We start from the raw sequence: 27,502 nt of genomic DNA, 5'->3' as shown, positions 1-27,502 counted from the left end.
TCAGCATCCTTATAGAATATACATTCGGCGTGACTCAAATATAAGCGTGATTTAAATGATTAGTGATGCCGATGATTAATAAAAAGACGATATTTTGAACTGACAACCTTGAATAGTAAGTGAAATAATTGTGGTTTCAGGAATCGGTTTATAACGTATCTGTACATGTGTGTAGTATACACAAACTATAAACATGTGTGCGTAACTGAAACTGACGTAACTTACAATCGCAAACTGTGACTTGATTGTGTAAACCCTCGAAAACACAAACTAGCTTATAACGCCCTCGCGTCGCGTTATTTGGTAATAAAGGTATTCCGTAACAAAATTATAACGAGTGCTGTTTAGACCGCTTTTTTATTCGTTATAAAGTAACAAATTTCAACTCTTATCCCTCGTGTTGAAAATATTGAAAACATGGACATCATTTGACATAAAACTAAATCAAATATGCCATTTTTAATGAAATTTCTTAAGAGTATTGACAGTTTTAGAATTATATTTAGTTTAAAAATATCCGGGTTCATATTACGTTGAAAGAAACGTAATTATAAGGAAATAAAAAACGAACACACGCTATTAGGATGAACACTGCAAGTATGCATATATTCTAATTGATTGATCAAAGAAGAATAAAATCAGAAAACGTTAAGAACATACTTAAATGTTCCTAAAAATTATGTGAAATATATGAATACTCAAAATATTTCCAATAATAAACGCTGATTATGCACCATTTTCGATAAAATTAAGAATACTTCTATAACCGATAAACGCCAAAATATTGTGTCAAATAGATCGTATTATCGCTGTAAGAGAAGGATAAGTAACCTATTTTGTTTAAGCGCGACAAGATGCAACATAGAAGATTGCTCGTCATACGTCAGAACGCTTAATGAATGCTCAGATTTTATATAAAAAAAATATAAATATTGTTTTATACTTTTAGCATGAATTCATGAAATCAAATTTCCTTCCATTGTTTCCTTTTGATTCGTATGCGTGCTCTGTTTTGCTTGTGTGGTTCCATTCGGCGACCTTTGCTACATAGCTTAGATACACATTTTACTGTGCAAATTTAAATCAAAACCGACTCTGTTAACTCTACGTTATCTTGATGGTTTGAGTTGTACAATTTGATACTGTTCTAATTACACGTAAAATCAGCCCGTGAACATAATTACTCTTTGGTATAGTCATTTCATTTAATTTATAAAGTTTAAATACACAAATGGAAAAAAAAATTAGTAATATATTTCACAATTGCCTGTATCTCTTATACAATGAATTATAATTTATATATTATTTCAAAGTGGCTGTAAAAGAAATTAATTTCTCAGTTACCAGATGAAGTAATCTAATTATTTTCTTTGCGTTAAACATTTTGATTGAAATAAACGTGTGGAAATATTGAAATTGTTTTTTTTTTTTGGTAAAATTGTTATTAGTAAGTATATCCATAGAACTTACAGGTGCATTTACAGTTGAGACTATATATAAAAATGGAATATTTCCACATTCAAGAAACAAAATTATACAAACAGCGTTTTGTTTATTTTACATAATAGAAATTTATGCATATAAACATGCGGCAAAAATTATACCGCAGAAAGTATAATTTCATGTTTTTGATCAAATATCACGTTAAATAAATGTAGAAATCATCATATAGCATTAGACGTTGAATTTTTAACCTTGATTTATATTTAAACGAGTCGAATTAGCGAAATGTTATATCAGACCATATTTAATATCGTTTTATTTCCCTAATATATTGATTTTTGAAACACGCTAATTCAATAGAACGCAATAAAATTCGTAATTTAAAAATAATTTCGTGTTTTTTAGAGGGACAATCAATCATCAAAAGGGACATCTTAATATAAATCTTAAGGGCTCAAACATTTTCTGATAATATAATGGCAACTAAAGAAAAAAGGATTACCCTTAATTATATCCTTTAAAATATGTAACTTTAATGATAGAAACAACAATAAATTTACGTATAAAAAGCAGCCTATGAACTTGAACTTTGGACCCCAAGGAGGGCCTTCCTTGGTGTGCAAGGTTGCTTCATAGGAAAATACATGAAATCCAATTCATTGGTTTGGGCGTGCAAGAGCAAAAAACAGACATACAGAGTTTCTTTCGCTTTTTTAGTATTAGTATATATGATTCGGTACTTGGTTAATTCTCCCCAACTAGCTATGACAGCGATGATATCTATCTAATGACATACAGAAAACCATTTTAGGAAATCATAACTTGGTGTTTATGCGCGTTATGACGTCACTAATTTTTTGTATTCTCTATGAGAATCAGGGCCGATGTGAAATTATGAAATCGTTTGACCTTCAAAATTATTTCAACAAAATTTTATTACATATACGTGAATCGGGACGCTTAATTAATACATAGTTTTAAAGTAATTAGTTTTTTGAGTGAAGCGTAGTTAGCGTTCCACTACGGAATTTCCCGTAAGCTCACGCCATAAACATCGAAGCCAACCCCCGTTAATCAGTGTTCTATACAAATATCGTTTAAAGGTATATATGTAGGTACAGAGGTGGTTTTCATATTTCACAATCTATCCATTAGCTTCACTTGTATGTGAAAAGACCAGAATATTCAATCAAATCAAATATATTTTATTCACGTAAATTTTACACTAAAGCATTCTTTGAATCGGCAAACTCTCAACTCAACTAACGTTTCCGAAAGCAAGGTGCCTCAGACGGCTCGTTTGAAGGAACCCAGTTTATAAGAGGAGCGTAACACTTGTGCTTATATTATATATTATAATTATAATATAAAAATAGATAATTCTATTTTTATCGGTGCGACAAAGAAAATTGTTGAAAAATTTCTTCGTGCGCGATGGAATCGATGGATTTTTTGTAATATGTCGATTGAAAGTCGTTTTAAAACTGAAACCAAATTCGATTTTCAATCCTTCCAAATTTACTAAAGTATGTCAATACCATATGATACTTGAGCTGTATTTTACCGAAAATGTATATTATTAAGCTGCAACGTACATCCGCGAGCAAACAAATTGCAAGCATTTTTAATAATTGAATGAATTTAAACAATAGAACGAATGATATTTGTATAAATTTAGCTCATAATTATTCGAAAATAGAATTTCTAGTATGAAACAATGAAAATTTACAAACGTTTGGAATTTTCATAATTTGTATCCAATAAAGTATTTATAAAATTAATTATATTCAAAATGAAAATAAAATGTTTTATATCTGCATATAGTCAAAATAAAATATTTATCTATCTATGTGTTCTATCTTTATCTATAATGGTGTGTGTGACAGCGTTTAACAAAATAGTAAACAAAAAATAATATAGTTATAATATTGTGAAGTATAAAATTAATGATCTTTAAATGTTTTTCTCGAATGAAGGTGTATAAGAGCTCGAGCAGTGTGAAAAATTACAAGCTAATGACTTAAATTTACCGAAGGATACGGGTCAGATCGCGCACGTAACAACGAATCAAGGAACGACTTACGAGATACGAGATTACGAGAACATTAATTATTACTCTTTTAATAGTAAATAATTAAAAAATAATAATCAGCAATTAATTTAAATAAAGACACGGAAAGTTAGTCTGAGGAGCCTTAATGGAAAAATATGACAACATTCTAGAAGAATATTAAAGTTATAATACCTAATGCGAGTAAGCGAGACCATATTTTTAACGCTGAAATATATTTGCGATCACGGGACGCAGCTGATATAGATAATGTCTACGAGCTTCAATTATACAATTTTCTTTAGAAAATTTATGATTTGATTTAAAAATTGTAAAATTAAATTCGTATCAACGTTGTATAACATATTTAATTACGTAGAAGAAGAAATTTTTTAAACTCAGTATAAAAGTATGATTATTTAATGTGTTTTTTTTTTTAATACTAAATCAATAATCGAGATCGAGATAAAGCATACTAACTATTGTATTATTGACAACTTATTTAAGACTCCTAATTGTTGCCATCATTCAAAACATGTTTGGATTCTTTTGATACTAGAAAAAACCAGACACGTACGATTCGGACTCGCACACATAGAATTCCGTACCACCAGACAGATAGACAAACATACACTGATGTAACAACAAATTTACGGTTGACAGATTTTTCCCTTACTAGTGCTACAAAATGTCGCTTTTTGCCAAAAATTGCGAAATTTGTGAGTGTAAGGGCAATGGGACATAAACGGCTATATATTTTGACTGCGTGGACTTAAGAGGATTGAATGCACACCTATGCAATTGGTATTGACGGACAAACGGACAGACATACAATGAAGTAACATTATAAGGATTGCTTTTTTACTTTAGAGTTCGCCAAACAGCAGTACTCAGTATTGTTGTGTTCCGGTTTGAAGGGTGAGTGAGCCACTACAGGTACAAGGGATATAACATCTTAGTTCCCAAGGTTGGCGCATTGTTGATGTAAGGAATGACGTTGGTGACCACGCACGCAGCGACATCATAAAAGTTACGGAAACCTAAATAAATGGAGTACGTAACAAAGTAAAAGCAAATAATGTCATTATCCTCTACGTTTTTTTTTTAATTTGTAACGGTTCTTAAATTATTAGGAGATGTCTTTTAAGAAAATGTTACCATAGCTTCAATATTGCGATTGCTTTCAAAACCATCTCAAGTGTTTGTTTTTTATTACTTTTCAAATATCTATTTGTAAATAGCTAGTAAACAAACAATAAGAACACGTTTCTTCTGTTTTTCTTGTTGCTATATTACTTTGTTAAATATTTTTTGAATTTATGTATTCTGAAATTCAAAAAAAAAAATTAAGTATTTTGTGAATATTTCAACAGGTAAGCTGTTTCCATTATTAATATCGAGCTAAAAAGGGCAAATAAGTCGCGTTTGTTGTATGGGATCCCCTTAAATAAACATTTTATTTTATTTTGTTCTTATTATTTGTTGTTATAGCAGCAACAGAAATACACAATTTGTGAAAATTCCAACTATAAGCTATCGCGATTCTCTAAATACGGCCTGGTGACAGACAGACGGACGGACAGACAGCGACAGACAATCTTAGTTCCCGTTTTTATCCTTTGGGTAACGGAAACCTAAAAAGGACAAATAAATACCAAACAGATTGGTATACAAACAGACCGTACACTTAAAAAAAAAATTAAAAACTAAAAAAATCCACTTTGTAATACCTATCACAAAGCCCACGACCGAACGAACTTGGCGCTACGCTGTTATGACTGATTAATTCTAGACGAAAATTAAGAAGAAAATTGTCTATATTTAATTATTAGTAAAAAAATAACCACTAGACGCATTTAGATACTTTTTTCTAATAATAGGACGGCTGACGGGTTTTTATCATAATATAAACAGCCTGTAAACGTCCCAATGATATAATGTTATGATAATAATCCAAATGATATCTTGACCAATATTTCCAGATAAATTAATGAGCATCGCCATGTATATAAATATAGATATTAATCCAAACATAAATCTTTTTATGAAACTAAAAATAATGAAATTTAATTAAACTTTCGTATTTAACTTTCAAGGGAAATACGAGCTAAGAAAAATATAGCTTACATTTTTATGTATATGCAATGAAATGAACGCATATGGGTCTTATCAAATTATGAGACAAATCTATCGATGCCTTTGTAAATTACTAGCGATCTGCCCTGTCTTCGTACGGGTGCAATGCTGCCACTAAATATACTACAGAATGTCTTACAACGTTCACAGTTTTTCAGTCGTTAGACAATACAAACCGCTATGTCCCTGCGTTTTAAATCTGTAATATCTTCAAAAATGTTAATTTAAATTACATACTGTCAATTAACAATTTGACATTTTGTAATAACGTGACGTGCTGTCTTTGACGACGGTACTGAAAATGGAAATATTTAAAAATAATCCTGTGATCCGCATCCGTATCCGCAGACCTCGAAAAATAATACGTACCCACATTAACATCCACGGTTACCGAAATGTTTACATCCGTAACAACCGTATTATAAATTATAAAAATGATTTACATTAAAACCAAAAAATAACAAGCCAATAACATAGTAACCAAAATATACTTTATTCGAGTATAATGCTCACACTAGCACTTTTGAATCGTAATTTTACAAGTCTCAAGTGCCAGTTTAACGCGAATATTCAACTAGATAAATAAAATTACAATTTCACTCTGTATAAAATTAACGCATATGAATTTTACTATTGTACTCATGTTTATAATATCCTTCGTTGCTTTCATATAAGAATAAGTGAGTATGTGTTTATTTTAACACGCTTACATTAGCTTCACTTGTAACTATGTATGTAAGAAAATCTTGGAATCTTAATTTGACCCACTTCCCGGTCTTCGATTAGGATGAAATTTTGCACGCGCGCTGAGTTCTGATGACAATACATGACAATAAATCCACTATGGTGGCCTCTCCAAGATGGCGGACCGGCTGTTTGAAATCCACCCCCATGATATGGATATCAAATGAAAAGATTTTCTGTCAGGAATACGAAAAAAATAGTCACGTGACTTAAATCCAATATGGCGGACGTCCAAATTGGTGGACAGGCTATTTGAAATGCACCTCCATGATATGGGTATCAAATGAAAGGGTTTGCTGTCAGGAATACGAAAAAAATAGTTAAGTGACTTAAATCCAACATGGCGGACATCCAAGATGGAGGATTGTCTATTTGAAATGCATCCCCATGATATGGGTATTAAATGAAAGCGTGTTTTTTAGTTGTTAAACTTAATAATAATAGTTATTAAAAATATATGAAATAGTTACGCCATCAACTCATATTTTAGCTATAATTGAAACAAGGAATGCCTTCGATTATTACAATAAGCATACCGATACCGTTGAGCTATCAAAGGCCTGAATAGTTTGCTACAGTGCAAGTGTCATCAAAGCCTACCACAAGATGTTCAGTCACCTAAAACCATCAACATTTCCTACATTCCAAGTTCAATTACAAACTCCACATTATTTGAAAAGATCACCGGCAGTGGATACCCTTAATCACTTTTCATATTGCAACAATTTGAGTAAACTGTATATAAATTAAAACAAAGTTTGACTGAATGGTACGTCTCATCCAAATTACAAAATTACTTCTACTATAGGTATAAAACTGTAGGTACATATTGGATATTTCGTGGTATTGGCTTGTAAATATTGATGTCAATAACGATATGACAATAATACCCTTAAAATTTATTTTAATCTCTGTAAATACAGATATGCACGTTTAAATAAATATTTCGCTTTTTTAATAAAAAATACTCGTTTTGCAATACCGCATAAGCTATTCGAAGGTCAATGTTATGATATAAAACACGTTATACAAACAAATAATTTCAACGCGAGTTTCAATATTACTACGTTATTTAATAAATAAAATACATTCGATTCCGTATTTTGTTACTAAATTTGGAAATAGTTTTGTAATCAAAAGATCAATCATGCAATTAGTTGCAATGTACAGTCGAGTAATATATAAATATATCAGCTTCATTTAAAATTGTGTAAACAAACACTAAATATAAATGATTAAATTTTTTATTGAATGTTAACATAAATTTAGTGCGTAATAAATACTTTCTTCGAAATACGTCCTATAATTTAGACGTATATGAAAAAAAATCTTGGCTAGGAATCGACCAAACACACAAACCATATTCATAGTGTAAATAAGTCCAAACGTAAACGTACACCGTTTCATATCAAAATTCATTCAAATCTAAAGCTATTAAAAAGTCAACATGATGAAATATTAAAGGGCGAGTATACGGATATTTGAAATAAAACAAAAAAAAGTTTATTGAAAAACGTAACATATATTTTTGCGTTAAAACTCGACTCGAAATGTAAAATACTTTTTATCGGACAACGCGCTCAAATTATTTAGACTTTATGAACATTTATGGTGAAGACATTTGAAAAAGTATTCTTAATTTCTTATTTGAAATAAGAAGAAGTATTCTTAACTAGATTTTATTTCTTATTTGAAATAAACACAATATCTAATATCAGTTTCAGATGTAAATAACTTGGTTTTAAAACGATATTCAAGTAAAATATTATTGAAAAATGGAAATAAATCCTTTTGAAATATATATTCATCTTCACAATGTAATATCTCTTGAGAGATAATACTGATATTGCATTGAGGTGAGTATATAGTCAAAGGAAAGCCTTATTGAGATTATTATATTCGTTTACAATGTCTGACAGAAACCTTTGCTAACAAACCAATACTCGATCAAGTTTTTATTGTCTTTATATAGAAACGTCACATTCAAATTTATCTTTAATCGCCCTCAAACAAAAAGGTTTCACTTTAAAGCCGTTATTAAAGGATATTTATTAATCGTTAAAAATATACTAGTGTAAATATAAATGAATTGCTTAGAGACGCGCTCTCCTAAATCTTAACGAATTTATTTGGCTTATTAAGTAGAAGAAAGGAAAAGATGTGCATCGATATTACGTGTAGGTACGACCGAACCATGAACGGAATGGATGGAGCATAATGTGTTAATATACACATTCTGTTCTTTAATAAAGCTTCATCCAGGAAAATATTATTATGTATTATCTCCTCGCTATAATCCCGTTATTCTAGTGGCTGTAGATCTTCCTTGGGATCTCTCGAGGTCTTAGGTTTGAGTCCTGTGTCGGATCAATAAAAAATTATGGAATTTTTCGAAACGCACGAAAATTCATCGTAAAGTCTTCATCATAATTACTTAACTTTTATTATTTATATTTGAACACGTCATATTATTATGGAGGGCTAGTTCGTTTTTTGCCCAGAGGATCGAAATGGCGATTAGACTTGGAAATGATGCTATCATTCTTGCCACCATTCCACGGGGTCATGATAAATACAGTAACTATTTTTAATTCATATTTGTGTAAAGTATTCAACGATTTAAAGTTAATAATTCTTATGAATAAAAAATGTTAATATACTCTTATTCATTTTGAACATAAATTCTATTACTTTATGACTACAATACTGTACTCAAAGGCATCATCACTTCGAGATATTCTTAAAGTGTACAACGATGAAAAATGTCTGGAAATAGAAGAAGCGAAAACGAAACTCAAGTTCGTTTCCTCTAAGAACAGCCTAAGTAAAAGCGTAACTTGGATACTAAAAGAGATGGGTTTATTTCATTCAAATAAAATATTTATTCTAAGTTGGCTTGATTTAAATCTATAAACTGACCGGTGGTCAGTCCTATCGGCGACGTTCTATTTTTAAAACTTTTACGCTATATTTAAATCCGCCTTAGTGATTTTATCAAAATCAAAATATATATGATAATTGAAAGCCTGATCTTGTTAACTGTCAAAAATCTACCACGGGTTTCATGAATAAGTATCTCAGTCGTCTCAGAGTTGGGAAGAACCGAAAAATAAATATTTTACAGAAATATTATTTGAAACGGACCATAAGCAATAATTTACACAACGTATAAAACACCTCTATAATATCGATAGCTTCCAATATAATCTCACTTGTCGACAGACGTGCAGCGAGCTGTATTTAGTCACTTTTGATCATGTGTGGATAGTCACTTTTGATCAACTTAATTGGAAGCTCTTTGACCACAGTAATTGGTTTTCATTTTTGAAAACAGACAGAAATCGTATAGTGCTAAATATGAAAAGTAAGGTGGAAGTGAACAGATAACAAAGTTTTTGTGGCCAAAAACTCACAAATCAAAACGGCAGGGTATGACATAGTGTCATCTGATGAAGCGGAAAGGCATTGGCCATTTTTTGGTCTTGTTTTCTCGTTTATCGTCACAAACGGTTTAAAAAGAAAGCCTTCCAATATTCGGACGTTTCGTTATTGTTCGTCATTTGTTCCCCTTGACGCGAACTATGATCTCGAATAAAAAACAACAATTACGACTTCGCATTCGTAATTGTTAGACTTTAACCTAAAAAGGAACATCGTCCTTTTTAGGGCGCCGAAAGGAACTTCCATTGGCAACTCTGCATTTTCACTTTACGGTCATAGCGAAACACCCAACTTTTATAACTGGTTATAATTCTGGACATTAAGTCTAAGTCTTCTTCAAAACGTCTTTTGAACTCCGTGTAAATTGACACATGAGTTCTTTCAGTTCATCACTCAAGAAGAACAGAAATTATTTATAAAACTTAAGATAATTTAATTTATTTCGTAATAAATTATATAAACTCTCTACTGAAAAATATTATTCAATCTATTTGGAAAATAATTAGGGACCTCCACTCATTGTTGCCCCAGGGCCTCCAGACCTCTAAATCCGGCTCTGATTACAAAAGTAGTGAAGGTTTTCGTTTAAGCCGAATAAAATTATTATTTCATAAGAAATACAAGGAATCGTTCGATGTAACCTTTATAATATGGTGGCTACTTAGAAAATCAAAGCACATATTAAGAAATTGTCATGATACGGTTAATCAATACAATATTTTGTAGATGACAAAAATAATATAGATGAATTTTAACATCATTGCATTAACAGCCTGTAAATTTCCCACTGCTGGGCTAAGGCCTCATCTCTCTGTTGGTGGATACACATGTGGCAGAATTTCGTTGAAATTAGACACATGCAGGTTTCCTTACCATGTTTTCCTTCACAGCCGAACACGAGATGAATTATAAACACAAATTATGCACATGAACATTCAGTGGTGCTTGCCTGGGTTTGAACCCGCAATCATCGGTTAAGATGTACGCGTTCTAACCACTGGACCATCTCGGCTCTTAAATGAATATAGATGAATACATATATATATGTGTATATTGTTTCACACCCAAATTTTATACTGGTTATCTTTCATAGATAGATAAACAAATGACTCAGAATTTTAATGATTTTTATTGAATCATTAGCAAACGGATGATACTATCAATGATAACAAAATATATAAAGTGAATCATCTAAAAAGTTCGGTTCTTTCACTTTATATATTAGGTACTAAAATCGGTTACACTTTACGATAACGTTTTATATATAAATGCAATACAGTTGGTATTTTCTGTCTGTGTCTGACGTCTTATGACTGTGAGATTCTAAAAGGAACTGAGGGTTAAACCATGAGTCGGTCTTTGGAAATAAATAACATCAACATTAGCAATTATTTCCCGTAGACATATTTAACTACATACAAAATACAGTTTTTTATGTAATCACTGCCTTCTACAAAAGACGCCGCAGGCGGTCTCGCGGCCTCGTTTTGTTGCTTTTCACGAAATCTAAACGCTTTTGTGAATCTACATAAACGAAATCGTGATGATTCATGGAGCACACATATTAATATCGTTCATTTATTTCGAGCTGCTTTGCACGCTATGTCTTATTTAAATATACTCAAAAATACAATTTTTAAAAAACTGATCACATTTGGATCTGTCGTTTATCGTTATCCTCTATTATTCTCTAGAATCCTTACATCATTTTAAGTGACAATTAATGTTTTTTGTTTTTTTTTTTAATTCGATTTTTCGAAGGTCGGCCCTTTTTAATTTATATGTTTTATTACAGTATCTCTGGGTGGGTCGACAAGAATAAAAATACCTATTTTCGCCTTAAAAAATATTAATCATTCTCTATTACACATTCTTACCTAGACAATATGCTACCAACGTTGGTAACTAAAGTTCCTTGTGCCTTTAATCACGCTGACTCACCCATCTTTCAAATTAGAAGACAACAAGATATAGTATTGCTTTAAATGGTAGAATTAGTACACAAAGCCTTTCCACCAAGTGTCTCATGGACTGTCAAATTTAGTTACCAGTTCGGAAACAGTTGTAAATCATAGAATAATCTGTCCGCCTTTATTGTGACGTATTACACGAACTATTAACTAAATTAACGTAGCTCCCGCTCGTAACGCATACAACTTAATAGTAATTGATCAAAGTTTCAAATCTAACTATACAAATTTTTAAAATGTCAAAAAAAAAACATGTACTGATAATATTTATGTTAGATATCATTATTTTTGTACCGATGACAGATTACACTTCAAGGCCTTAAAGAGGACTTAGTTGTAGTTTGTAGTAAATCACGGTTATATTAATAGAGGATTACAGGTCCGAACCTGCGCAAACATCGAAGAATTTTCAAATGCTTTCATTTTTTATGATTCATCACAATTACAAGACTTGAATTTTAACTGATGATTTTTTTTAACTGAATTCAAACCCAAAATAACTCTGAAGTTTTATATAATTAATGTTTGTTTGTTTAATATTTCTGTTTATAATTCATCTCTTACTCGTCGGTAAAGGAAACCATCGTGAGGAAACCTATATGTTTCGTATGAAAGTCTATCGTGTATTTCCGTACAGACTCAAGACAAAGCATAAGAGAATGGGCATCATCCATTTAAGATGATGATACACCATGATGGCATTATGGCCTTTGAAGGCCTACAAGGATTATGAATATATTAAAAACTAACTACCAGTCCCAGCTCCTGCCCAGCTTCATGCGGTACAACAAGGTTGTATATTAAATTTATTGATTGAAAAAAAAATATCCGGCCGGAAAAATTGGAAATCTTGGCTTTTTTCTACTGTAATATGCATGTATTATGCATACCTTCATATTGAATATTTCTGTTTATTGACAAAAACTGCGTTAAAATCTGTTCCGTATTTTATAAAGAACAGGCGACGGGTAGCGGGTTTATTTTATATGTACCTAAAGATTATATTTCATTCTATTCAAACCGTTCATATAGAAGGATAGAATACAATTTACTGTTATTATGCAACAAAAACAATATGTCTATTTCATAATCTCGTATCCGCGAATTATAGGATAATGAACTTCTTCAACTGAAGTTGCTATCATAACGATATTACTTTTTCGCTGGCTTCGCTATTCATTTGATGATATTTTTTTTTTATTTAAAATTGAAATCTCCAACATTGTTCGACGAATATTTTGAATAATTTTTTTTTTATCTTTCAAGATATTTTATATATAACATAATAAAGGTTCCGTAAGTTAACGATGTTTAATTTTATAGTTTAATTAAATAATAATCAGTAAAGAAACTTTTTTAAAAACAAGGACATTGACCAAAGCTGTATAGAATGTCGCCTCAACCCAAAAAGTCGAAAGACAGTAACTCCCTAAGTAGCATTTTATTGTAAACTTATTAATGACAAAACAAAATAAAACAAAATCTCAAAGTCCTACGAACTTATTGTTTTATTATTATTTTCAAATATAAGAACAGTTACGACATTTAGGGGCCGTGTTGTTTTACATAGCAATCGGTTATATTATATGGTTAGTGTTATTTTAAATAAATTGTAATGCCGTGATTCATTACACTACTGCTCTGTGTACCTAAGATTCTCATTGCAACTGTTACCATTTTACAAAAAGTTTCCTTTATAGATTGTAACCAAGACACATCACGTCTTACAATTAACATTCACGTCCCAGTCTCAGCTATCCGGTAGTGTTATGCACCTCATCACTAATATATAAAGTATATTATCTTTGTTAAGTAGCAAAAAATCTGCGAATAGTTGAGATCGAATTCGTGACAATGCAAAGGAAAAACAAAATAAACCAGCAAGTTGAAACTTGGTAGAACGGGTCTGTACAAGACCGTCTGGGTAGGTACCGTGACGTCATAACACGTTCTGCTTTATATATATAATGGAATTTGAAATTACGTATAAACATTTAGAATAATAAATATCGTCACAGAAAATAATTGAACACGCGCTGCTCATTTACAATTTCTATATATTATGTTATTGGGGAAGCAAACTGTAACTTCGAACATACACAACCTGTTTCCAGTTTAAGCACTAATATTAATTGAGGATTGAACGCAAATTAATGACCAAGCGTAGTTAAGCGGCTTCATTGACGTGAAATATAGCAAAAGTTAAATATTTAGCTTTAGGGACCATGTCGGACTTCTTTCTTATCGATTCGACGTTCCCTGTGCCTAAGGTCCAGACCTGTCGACACGCCGCGCAAAGGTTTTTTGACTGCTATGAATCAACAAAACACACACCATTATTTTTATATTCCGGTTTCTCTCACGTTGTACTGCCTTATATTGTCTGTCTATATCTATAAAAAGCAATCTGTTATTTTTTAATGCGTATCACGCAAAAACCGGTGAATATTTCGATATGAAATTTCTACCACAATATTCGGCGTATTTCAAACAAGGTTTTTGGCTAAACATTATCATACATTATTTTTGAACGTATAACGTAGCCACAACATCGCGTTGCCGACTCTGCTTTTATTATTATGTAACAAAAATAAATATATCGTACATCCCAATAATACAGTTAGTATTATTTGAAAACATTTTTAACACGGAAATAACTATGAAACCAATATACATAAAACTTATACCAGAATAATCTCTGCGTTGCGATGAGTTTTAGTGCATAATAATTAGTTTATATAAGTACTTTTTATATATTTATAAGTATTATGTAAGCACAACATTTATATGACAAGTGTGATTTTTTGGGCAAATGAATATATTCGACTTTACCACACCGCATTCACCAGCGTATACCAACACAATAACGAAAAAAAAAAACTTATGGTGACATATAGTTAAAAGTGGAATTTATTATTTATGTATTTATTATTTATTGGATGTCTTTCTGGCTACGTTACGCACATAAGCTGATCAAAAATAGTTTTGTATCTAAATATTTGACTTTTAGTTTACGACGATAATGAATTTCATGTAAATAAAATTTACTACATCGTCCTAAAACCAATTTATCGAATATAATCTAATCGACGAACGAAAACGAAATATTATTTAAGAAAAATAATATATCACCATAATAATAACATGTTTATGACACAGATACAAACTTTGAACGAATACAAACAAATAACACTATTCTCATACAAATACTTACCCAGTTGGACCGTAAACGAGGCATTGTGTGAACAATTCCTCTAAACACGAGCCCATGAGTAATGGAGCTCTTTTTTGCTGAGGCTTATAACAAGCTTGAGTTTTAACGTATAAACTTCCTCTTTAATTCTAAGATTTAATATCCCTTTTAGGTAATCGTTCTAAGTATATACTAATATATCATTATAATTATCGAATCGAATCGAAATGGTTAGTTACCATACCAACAATTCACAACATCGCAATATTTAAGGCATACTCTGAATCGCACAATCTCGGTGGAATCGGGGTGGAAGGTGGTTTTTCCAAACCGATACTACTTGGTAACCTTCAAGGAAAAAGCCTGTTTATTACTAATCTTAGGCAAGGCATCTACTATTGCAGATGTCCATGGGCGTTAGCAGTCAGAGTCCATCAGATGAGCCAGCTGCTCGTTGGCAACTCTGCCATAAAAAACATTGGTCATTGCCCTCGTTTAAACTCAGACTGATTGAACTTAACCAGTCTGAGTTTAACCGAGTTAATAAGTATTTAATATTATTATTGTAAATATATTATATACTATTTATTATACGTTGAGTTATCAATTTTAAAAATTGTTATTTCTCATATTTTAGGTAAAATAAAAATTTAACAGATAACACCAATTTTTTGACTTACCAATGAGCAAGATATCAACTTGATTAATTAACTTTTGTCTATCAATACATTTAAATCAATCGTTAAAAATATATGAATGAATAAAGCGCGTAATAAATAAAAATATATGATAATTTTCGTAGATTTGACATTCCTATGTAATTTAAATTGCAGATAAGAATTAGTAATGAGTTATTGTCATTTTTTCTCGGGATAAATTAAATTCTGAATCAGACAATTCAATAAGGCTTATGCGAGTCTCTTCGACCTTGAAAGTTTTGAGAACTAGGCACTGTGCTCAAAGAAACTTTACATGATTTTTTTTACGATAATGCTTTGTATAAGTTTGTCGGAATAGGTACTAGGCGTCATTAATTCTACCGGCAAGGTAGTTTCAGTATTTAGATTTTAACGGTGGATCAGTTTATGTACCAGTACTACTTACATTTCTTAGTACCCACGTGTAGTGGGGCAGGAACGATATATGCAATAGTTAATATTTCTACCACATATGTATATAATATTTACGTCTGTTGCTGTTCAGGCGGGACAACCCACTACTTTGTACACAAGTTCACAGTGCCCTTGTCTGATTTCCTCGTCTGTTATTAGTAATTAAAAAAAAAAACAAGATTTGCAGCGTTCATTCGGCAAAACTTTTAAAATAACTTACAAACAGATGTAGCCCGTATATCCGATTTTCTTACGCTTCTGCTCGTCTACATTTAATTAACTTGAATTTTGCTGGGGCTTGTAATTTTTAAAACGAACTCAAATATTGTCTCCCCGGACTCAGATTTTAATTAAAGCTTAAGGATAATATTGCTGTTTTTTTAATATAAAAACTCAGTTTATAATGAAATATTATATTATTAACATCCCATTTAGATATTATGAAAACATGATCATTTGTTGTATCCGGCAAATCTGGACACTTTTAACATCTCAAAATTCGATACTATATTATATTAATAGAATGATGTGCCTTGTGAAATATTACAAAATTACAAAATGTAATACCATGGAATAGAATAACTAGTCATTAAACTACCTACTAAGTCTCTTACAAAGCTCTATCACGAGCAGTAATTTACAAAATACCTCAATTAGTCAAATAAGATTCTCATTTAAACTAACAAACGGCAGGCCGATAAGAAATATGCCAGTCTTATTGCAGACACAAGGGAAATAACAGCATAGTTAGGTAGGAATGGCTATTTTAATAAACAAAAGCAATGCTGATATTAAATTCCACAATTCAATCAGTCCCTTATCCATTCCCCAAGATCTAATAGTGTTCTGTTATTTTGAAAGTCGAATTTCAAATTCTTATTTTTTAAATTTTGAACTCTGAATATGAATTTTCATAATCTATTCTATTTTATTGAATTCTACCATATTACTTTTAATCTTTATTGAATTTATGTAATTAAAACTGTATTGTAACAATCAAATAAAAAAATAACTAATAAATATCTAGAATATTTGTTTTTCTTTTTATACTGTAAAGCTAAAACGGGTTTGGATAAGGACAGCCAATTTTATCATATGTAAACCTTTTTCGGTGGTAATTTTGTAAATGTCTGTTATGATTTAGTTCAGATTGATACCATTTTTATTTTTGGTATGTCTTAAAATTAATTTTGCGTTTGATAGGATTCAAATCGTTCAAATCTTTCAAATTATGATTGGATATCATTTCGATATGAATAAACTTATACTGTTTATTGGTTATGTACTTTTTTATAATACATTAAAATGCTATCAAAAGCATAAAAGATACAAAAACAAATGGTATAATGTAAGATTCGGTAATAATCTAAATAAGGTCTTAAAAATCTTTACAAGTATTAATTTTCAATAAACAGACAAACAAGCAGAGATGACCCAGTTGTAACTACGCGTGCGCGCGTGTAATTGATGACTGTTCCCTTCAATTGTTCAGTTCAAACCCAGGCAAACACCGCTGAATTTTCATGTGCTTGATTCGTGTTTATAATTCATCTCGTCCTCGGCAGTATAGGAAAACGCCGTGAGGAAATCTGCATATATCTACTTTCAAGGAATTCTGTCCCATGTGTATCTAACATCCCACATTGCGTACAGCGTGGTCGAATAAGTTTTAAACCTTCTTCAAAAGGGAAATGAAGCCTTGGCCCAGCAGGAGGCCATTTAAAAGCACTTTCTACATACCGATATTCATGTTTAAAATAAACGAAGACATTAGTTCAGTCTAAATGCCAATGTATTTATTTATTAATGATAATGAAATAAAGAACAGATTCAATAGCGTTTCATGTAAATTGCAATTTGGATTATAATATAATAGAGATTTTTACAAATGATTCGATTAAATGGTAAAAAAGAAGTTACCGGCGTAATTAGCGCAGTAATTAGGTATCGATAAATACTCGATAGTCGATAAAAATTGTATTGTATTTATTTAAATTATGAAACTAACCTAACATAAAATTTTACTCAGCATAGTCCGGTAGCTCTTAAAAAACAAACATACTTCAGGTAAGTCAAAACTGCCTTTGTTGAACTTAAACGCCCTCTAGCAAATAGTGGAGTCTATAAGTCATCTGACTGAAATAATTTCTAAGAAATAAGTTTCTAAGTCGTAACTTTCAGAAGCTAATAAGCAACGTATGCATACGTGACTATTTTATAATATAAATTATTTTATTCCCTTTTAGTTAGTAATCAAATTGATTTTAATTTGTTGTTAACTATTCAACAATTTCGATAAGTGTAGAAAGTTTGGTGAGATAATATCGATAAATTTTTGTAAGCCACAAAATAGTATTTTTCACTTAACACAAATATATGTAATTAATATTCATGTAAATTCGTAAAGTATATCGATTATAAAGGCATCGATGTTATAATGTAACTGGTATGAATAATGAAAGTAAAATTATATATTTAAGCAAACGCAAAATCTTTGGATGCTACGTCATCATAATTGTAATGAACTAAAAATTTATAATCTGCATTTTTAATTAAAAAATTGTCTTACTCATCTGTCATTATTGTATACCTATATTTTTTTGTTTCGTATAAAATATAACAAAAAATAACTAATAGTTTAAAAGCATAAGAGCAATCACTTAATAAAAATTCCAACATTTGCCACATCGTAGCGACAATTTTAGGACAAATAAAACTTTACGGTTACCGACCACCATTATCGTAAAAGGATCTTTATCCGAGATCGTAAAATTGCCATTTGTCTCATAAAAATACCACAAATATTTACCATGCTTCATATTAGCTTCCTCGTATTAACTAACAAAGTCTGTTTGTAATATTTTAACCTTCAATTAAATAGTTTGTCGAACCGAAATTGATTTCGTACTTTGTACGTGAGTCGGATGACAGTACAATAGTTTGCTACCAAACTGATCCGATGATGGTATCAACAAACAATAATTATGTTTTATATATGCATGGTAGAAAAATGTAAAATGTACTCTTGACCGATTTTTGTCAGTCAGGTGCATACAAGTGACATACTATAGCGTAAGTTTGTGTGCGCAAACACAGATCTCTATTCTCAATTCCCCTAATCTCATACAGAAAAAACGGCTTTACAATACGACAAGAATCAGTAACAGTTCCATCAATTTTACGAGGCTCTAGATTATAATACATAAAATATTTGGGTTGCTATTGAAAATTTCCGAGGAAGATAAATATTAGTAGCAGCAATTATGTACAAAACAATTGCAGAATGACAGATGTAGATTTGCAGACTTATAAATACATTTCTTAAAAAAGTTAGTAAGATTACAATCTTTACAAAACTATTTCTATCTTTACATTTTATCAGTAAATTATATTATGACGCAAATATATCAGTAGTAGAAATCTAATTAAAAAAACATATGATTCTATAAATTTATTTCAAAAATCGAGAACAGGACATAACATCACAATTGAAGTAATAAAATTGTATAAAGTAAAAACCGTTGTTCAAAGAGGAGACCGCAAATCGCGATAATCCAGTTGTATAATTATATGTTGTGTATTATTGATATGAATGACTTATTAAGACAGAACGAATAATATAATGACATTATACCTAATGTAAAAGACGTACACATTATACAGTTTAGAAGTTAACAATTTTTAAACTCTGATTCCCATAAGGATTTTTTGCAAATAAATAGTTTGGATGGCTGGGCGATTTTTAAAATATAGTGACCGAGCTTTATTACTTTGATGGAAACCTTTACACTGTTATTAATAGTATCGGTATTACTAAAGATAGCGGTAGCCTTTAAATGTATTTGATCAAAATAGTTAAAAAAATATAATATGTAGGAGAAAAATTTGGACGACAAAATTCTAAAAATAAAGTTGTTACAAATTTATATTGGCATTTTTTAAATCGCGTGGTCATAAAAATTTAGATTAAGATTATGTTATGTAAACAAACAAACCGTCACCTGATTACTAACACGCAACTCTATACCACTTTATCCTTCATTTTATTTTTTAATTCAACCTCTAGTTCGCAGATTGCAAAGACGTAGTATAGTAGTATAGACTTTGAATTTGTACAAGTTTGGTAAGCTAGATACCTACCTAGCCTACCAGGCTTGCACAAAGCGCTAATACCAAGTAAAATAAAATTTACCATATACTTTGTAATTATTTAAATTAATGACATAAATCAAAATTAAAAACCATCGATTTCTAGCACCATTTTCCAGTTCAATCCTAATTCTGATTCTCCAGACGAAAATTTAACCAGACCTCCTGTCACTGTACTTATTGTCGATTTATAATGTTTTATAAATACTTACCAATATCCAAATGTTTCATATACAAACAGAACAGATATATTTATATGCAATAAGAACATAATAAGCGTTACCTAATAATAGAATGAAAAGAATCAATATTTTTAGCAGTAAGTCAATTTAGATCGACTTTCATTTTACATAAAGCCTTTCATAATGCTTAAAGTTTCTTTAGTTACATCAAAGTTTGGGAAGCGACAGACAGCTTCATGAAAAATTTATGAATTTTGTGGGTGTTCACTAGGAGCTTGTATTTAGTTTGTATCTCGCAAATTTATTCAATTTGTTGGAGCGATAATTTAAGAAAAATGTAGCATGTAAATGTTGAGTTTATTTTGCATAACATAAAATAAATAAATAAGATATTTATTACAGGGATATCAGAATAATATTTTTATAATTTTTAGTTTTAATCGTTTTTTTTCTCTTTTCCTCATTTTTCGTTTAACTTTTTTTCGTTTTTGTTGTTGTAGCAAGCAATTGTAATTAATAGTTTAATTAGCATGTAGTGTTTGCTTTAAAATGATTTTACATAATCTATGGATGTATATACCTAATTGTGTATTTATGTAAGAATGACAAATGTAAAAATCGCTAGCCAACCTAATAAATAAATAAAAAAGCGCAACTAAAAAAATATTTATATAATTTTTGTTCCGAATCAGCGTTTCTACTGTACTTGTTTTGCGAGAAATTTTTCTGAAGATCGTCTGTTGTATAAACATAAAACAACTGACGATACGAAGAAAGATGTCTTGAGAAACTAGTGAACCTGCATCATTGTCGAAATCATCGTCACCATTCAGCCAATCGCGGTCTACTCCTGGACATAGGCCACTCCCGAGGTGCCCGAAGCTCCGAGTTCTTCGCCTTTCACATCCAGTCCCGTCACTTTTTTCAGCTCATCGAAATTATTGAAGTGTATTTATCAACTGGGCTAAAACCTTTCAATAACTCTTATACGTACTTGGAAGCATTTAAGTGCTGTCAAAGAATTGACTAATTCCCTTCCAATTATTAGTAGTGAAATTTGTGCTAGAATTGGGAACAGCAATAGCACAAGCGATCGAACTTGCGACTTTCACACACATTTATCACAACTTATAATCTTTTAGTAATTTATATGGAAAATAATTTTATAAGTACAATGTTATAAAGTTAATGTATATTTGACTAATATATGTCCAAACAGCAATATATAGTAATGTAATGGAACGGTTGTCATGATGAATGAGCCAGTTTAACTACAGGAACAGGAGACATACCATCTTAATTCCCTAAGTTGGTGGCGCATATTCATCTTCGTCTACGTCTTGCCAAATCGAATATATTCTAAAAAACTCCTAATATAACAGTATACTTAAATAAATATATGTTCATTTAAAATACAAATAAGTATATTTTTAACATTAACCCCTTCTTTTGGTTCGATATGTAAAACAGATACGAACGAAAATTTTATCTTTCCCTCAAATGGCAGTATTATCGTTGACGTTTCGTTGCTGTCAATGTGAAATGTCATACTATCCGTAAAATTATTTCCTATGTCTAGTGTTTAACTAACTTCTATATTACATTTTTTTTTTTATAAAAACACTACTTATGATTTGTTGAATTATATATATATATATATACATAATTTTGCCAATATTCATTATTATTTACTTCAGTTTTGTAAATATTATGAAACTGTTATTTCAGTCACGTTTCAAAATTGTTTGCTAATTGTATAACGCTACGAAAATCGCTAACGTATAATAATTGTAATATTACATACAAAATCTTGTATGTAACATAAAATATGTAAAAAAAAATAATATATAAACTCAATACTACTGGACTACCATTTATTATTAATATGTTATTATTACTAAATGTTAGTATTACTAAATACTATATGAAAACGCTTTCATTTTAACAAAAAAAAAAATACAAGTATATTAATATGAAACATTTTTTCACAGGAATGCTCGGTGTTCTTCTTCGATAAGCGGATAGCAGATAAACTTTACAAGCCAAAAAAGAAGGAGAGTATGCTTGACCGTATTAAGGCAAGCGTGAACATGCTAGACAGATTGCGCCATCCGAGGATGCTACAAATAATTCATTCACTTGAAGAAGGTCAGCATACTCTGGCGTTTGCATCCGAATCTGTTTATGCAAGCCTCCATAACATCCTAGCTTGGCAAGTAAGTATCATATCATATAAAGTACATGACCTTTAAAATGACGAGTATCTTTCATGATTTGTTTTTTTTCTTTTCACTTAAGTATTTTATCTCAAGTTATAATTGGATATTCCTGAAAAGATTATAATGATCTCCCTTGTTTCTAAACAACATAAAACAGAGAAGTGGGTGTATTGTGAACAAAGCCGTGTGTTTTACGTGAGTACATAAACGTATCGGATAATATTTTCTGTGAGTATATCATATACCTCATGATCATTACTGTTTAGACGATGAATTGAACCCTACTATAACGCAAGAGTGCCTAATTACTACTAATCGGAATCCTATAATATTGAATTTTACTCTCCGTTTTATTTAATCGTTTGAAAGTATAGCTAGACCAATTTGACTTTATATAGATACAATTAACCTTCTAGATACATCATAATTTAGTCAACTATCAACATTAAAAGATCCACCGAAACTAAACCTAAAGTCGATGTTAAAAAACTTGGTCATAAACAAGATGAAACTTTACTTCACACCTGAACAGCTTTATACTCTATATCAGGCTCAGGTTCGTTTATGTATGAAGTTTTATTATTAACTTTATGTATATTATTATTTAATTTAGTATTATTAATAAATCAATTTCAATTAATTACATAGAAAAGCCGTACTTAGCTTTTGCTACCCACTGCCTCCTTCTTCAGATTATCGGATTTATGATATACGTTATCCTTTGTCCACTACGCCAAAACGAACGCTATATCCATAATAATTCTCCGGATCACCTCTCAAACTAAGTACATGATAACGCACAGAATCTACGATATTCAATTAAAGATATTCTACACTGGATCAATTCCTAAAAATGAATAACAATTATTTCCCTTTTTCCAACGTATCAAATTAATGCATTACCATCACAGCATCGAATCTCCATAAGCAGCAATTAAAACTGCTTCATCTCTTAGATTATATGTACATTATTTTTTCAATTTACTCAACGTGATGAAGTCTTCAAAGACTTGGAAAATATTATTTATTGGTAATTTCCTGATACGAAAATATGACTTGAATCGCCTAGATTGTTGATCGCAAATAAATACAACTTACCGCTTACCTCCGATGATCTCATGGTGCGATTGATACAATTTTTGACGGTTTTGCCCTTTTCTCTGGATAAAATTTATTAATAGAAATTTTACCCCCTTTTTTATTGACCGACTGATCATCATGATTTGGTACACACACCTTTAGCTCTGATGACAATATAATTAGATATATTCAATACACTGTAAATCAAACGACAGTTAACGCCACAAATTGTCGTATTAGATTTTGGGTACAACAACACAATTTGGGTATTAAATGAGAAGACTTAACAGTAAAATGCCAGATTTCATATTCGTATGAATTAGTCGTCTTAGTACAGATAGTGAATTTAAAAGGAAAGGTCTTTACAAGTGGACCACGGCGCACAATGGATCAAAGGATTTAGACAGTCTGTAATTAAAACTAATATCTAAATATTTAATCAAAACAAGTAACTTCTACATTTTTGAATCAGCATTCTAGTATGAATCTTCCACATAAATCAAGGTTTCGTATGTGGGTAAAAATAATACATGTTTAGCGGCCACACCACCCAAGTTAAGGTAAAAGGTGAAAACACGTCGAGGACTGAGTAGTTGAGTACCTTTAGAGATGATAATATGATGTCATTAGCGTTTTCCTCTCAAGACTTCGGCACATCTTGTTAAAATCTTTTCGATTATCATATATGTACAAATAAATTATCAAACTTGGTTTAATTAAACTAAGTATAATACTAGTTTTAAATTTAGTTATAGAAACTTCACTGAATTTAAATAAAAAAAAAATCCTATATAGTTATTATTATATATTTGTAAATATAATTATAAATATAATTGCAATAATCGATCTTACTGTAAATAAATCCTTATTAATATAATTAATTATTAAAAAACTATTTGCCATTCCAGTAAAAATTTAGTTTGTTTAAAAAGAGTTCCCTTAACCAAATTTCCAATAATACTTGGATAGCTTTAACAATTAAGGGACTAAGTACGGCATCCCTGGAATAGAACTCGAGTCTGGATACACTCGGTCAGGAAACCTAAAATGCATTAATGTTCCAGTACATATGGCTTAAAGAAACTTGTGGAGCATTAAAGTTCTCCTTACAATAAATGACAACGAATTCAACTCTGGAAAACCATTGTATCGATTCAATAATCAAGCAAACTACAAAATAAACACGACTACAACTTTCTGTATTGCAAATCAATACATCCGAGCAAAAATAAGAACCAAAAACTCACAATTTCTTACAAGTCGGAACACGCTGTAAAAAGTTCTACCTAGCTTCAACACTCCGTTATTTATTAAAGCACTGAAATACTATTCAATGTCGAATTAACAAAGTCAGTTTAGAGACAAGTTACCAAGAGATTTATTACATTAATTTTCAAGTTCGAATTCGTTGCTAAACCTATAGTAAAAATGCAAAAGAACGAGTACAAAAGTCCTGTAAACTAGAAAGGCACACAACCCGCTTGTACCCGCCAGTATAAAAATTACCTCAACTCCCAAGCGTACCAAACAGCTGTACTGTCAATTTGGAACGATTTTGGAAAATACGTTGTACAACTTATTCATCATAATGCCATACAGTTTCCCACAAAATTTAAGTATGAAACGGCTGAAAGATGAATGTTCTCTTAATTTTGTCATGGGCTTCAACTGTTCACAAAATGCAAGGCAGCACAAGTCACAAAATCGACCTCTAGTTGGTTGTAGCATTCAAATGTGATTGAAACACTGTTGCAGGCTTCCAACGTATTCCTTGGGATTCATGATAGCTTAGATCTCATCACTGACGGGAACACCAAATTCGACTCACTAACTAACTACACATAAAACTTAATTAATATACAACATTGAAACTTGACTGCATAAAAAAAATGATAGGTATCATATGAATATTCATTTATATTTTATCATATTTACATATGAATTGTTCACATTGAGGACTTAAATATGCAAATCAATAGTGTGAGCAGCATTCCCAGCAGAATCCCAATCCCGACTCTCTAGGGGGAAAACCGTCCTACCACCAGTGAACGTAATAAAAAGGGATTTATTATTTATGTAAATCATGATTATCATTACTGTAAACCATGTTATAAATGAATAATGTGCTCTGGCGCAAAAATAACCAATTGGCGAGCAAAGTATAAGCCATTAGTTAATAACGGTCAACATTAAAATGAGAGTGCACTTAGGGCGACTCCTTGCAATCAATCACTCTCTCGACGAGCTCCCTTGGGTGACACTGGCAACTTTAGCAACGCACACGAACAACGGGGACCTTCGTACCTAGAGAACTATAATGTACTTCTAAATTATTTCCTTTTTAAAATATAAAATACTAAACATTTTAATGTACTAGATGATTTGAATGCCTTTATCATATTTATCTAGTTCGACGCAGAATGTAAGCTTATAAAAATAACTTTACTGCGTTGTACGTCCGACCTTTACCTGAAGCTAAAACTTCTTGGATATACTTTTGTTGGTTTAAAATCTAAAAGATCCAATTATCTTAGTCCGAGTCTAACAAGAACCTTTGACTAAAATTGTCAGAATCCGTTCTATTTTGTTTAAACCACCGGCCAAAATAGAACAAATTAAATAAATTAAATTAATTAAACAATTCTACAAAATCTATTATATGTTATAAAAACAACCTATAAATAACATATTTTGTACTTTACCGATATGTGTCTATTTGATTTAATTATTATTAGCATTCAATATATCTATCAGTACGAAGTTAATTATAATTTGTTTTTCTTCAATTGTGAAAGTCGAGATAAAGCCCCATTAGTCAGAAATGAAACCAATTTATATTTCAGAAGATCCGGCCTGAGAATGAAAGGAACCGTTGTGTTGAGTGATCTTATATATAATCGGTCAAGAAAGAGAAGTGTGCTATTGAATAAAAATGGTTGTTCGTCTTGACGTCAAGAGAAAAAACCATTAAATATTCTGTGAACCTTAGTATGATCACAATATTTATACAAGTTTTGTTAATACGCGAACATCGAAAATTGGCGTATCTATATTTTTTAATGTTTATCATAAAATAAGAAATTAAAACATTCTCTTTTATATAATTTTATCATAAACGTTCAGAATAAGTTAGTCGTATTCCATGTTAAATTTCGGAAAGACGCGATAATCACAAATCCAAGTAAACAAGAACAAAGAATCTATCATTTCCGAAAACATCATAGATTCTTAAAAGAAGAGACCCAAATAAAAAATCTTACAAGAAAAACAACGACAACAACAAAACATTTTTTCTTTTTTTATTATTTTCATTAATATACATACGAATTATTAGAATTATTCGTATAAAATTTAATATTGTACTATTAAGATTGCCATTTCTAAGATCATACATTTATAAAGTCTACAATATTTCTATCATAAGTATTTACTTTCATTGATAAATCTTATTTAATAACACACTTTAAGTGCCTACGTGCAGATGCCCACTTCTTTGCAAGAGTCAATTACGTTGAATACAGAAACATGAGTTTAAGCGATTGGCAACTCCACCTGTCTGGAATACTGGCGCTGCACGACTTAGGATTTATCGCCATCTTGTTTCTCCTTCCGTAAAGAACATTTATACCGACATAAACAGACGTTTGTCCTACTTTGATCTCGATACCTACTAGTAGTAGGTTTGGAAAACAATGATAATTTTAAAATAAATTCAAGGTGATTTTCAATCACCTATTTACTTTTTTTTATTTATCGAAATGTCAGAAATGTAAAACCAGCTCC

At 30.7% G+C, this 27,502-nt stretch overlaps 1 protein-coding gene across 2 annotated transcripts in view; it reads left to right on the top strand.

The window, feature by feature from the left end:
• Nucleotides 1–27,502, top strand: part of Bma (black match) — a 171,813-nt gene that overhangs the window by 109,333 nt on the left and 34,978 nt on the right. For both annotated transcript variants that reach the window (XM_026644507.2, XM_026644506.2), the window contains exon 3: nucleotides 22,412–22,636. In XM_026644507.2, coding sequence (XP_026500292.1) covers nucleotides 22,412–22,636 — 225 coding nt within the window. The remainder of the gene's footprint in view (nucleotides 1–22,411; nucleotides 22,637–27,502) is intronic.

This window comes from Vanessa tameamea, chromosome Z (assembly GCF_037043105.1).
Source record: "Vanessa tameamea isolate UH-Manoa-2023 chromosome Z, ilVanTame1 primary haplotype, whole genome shotgun sequence".
Taxonomy (NCBI): domain Eukaryota; kingdom Metazoa; phylum Arthropoda; class Insecta; order Lepidoptera; family Nymphalidae; genus Vanessa; species Vanessa tameamea.
The sequence above is the reverse complement of the archived record's forward strand: the minus strand, read 5'-3'. Positions and strand labels throughout refer to the sequence as shown.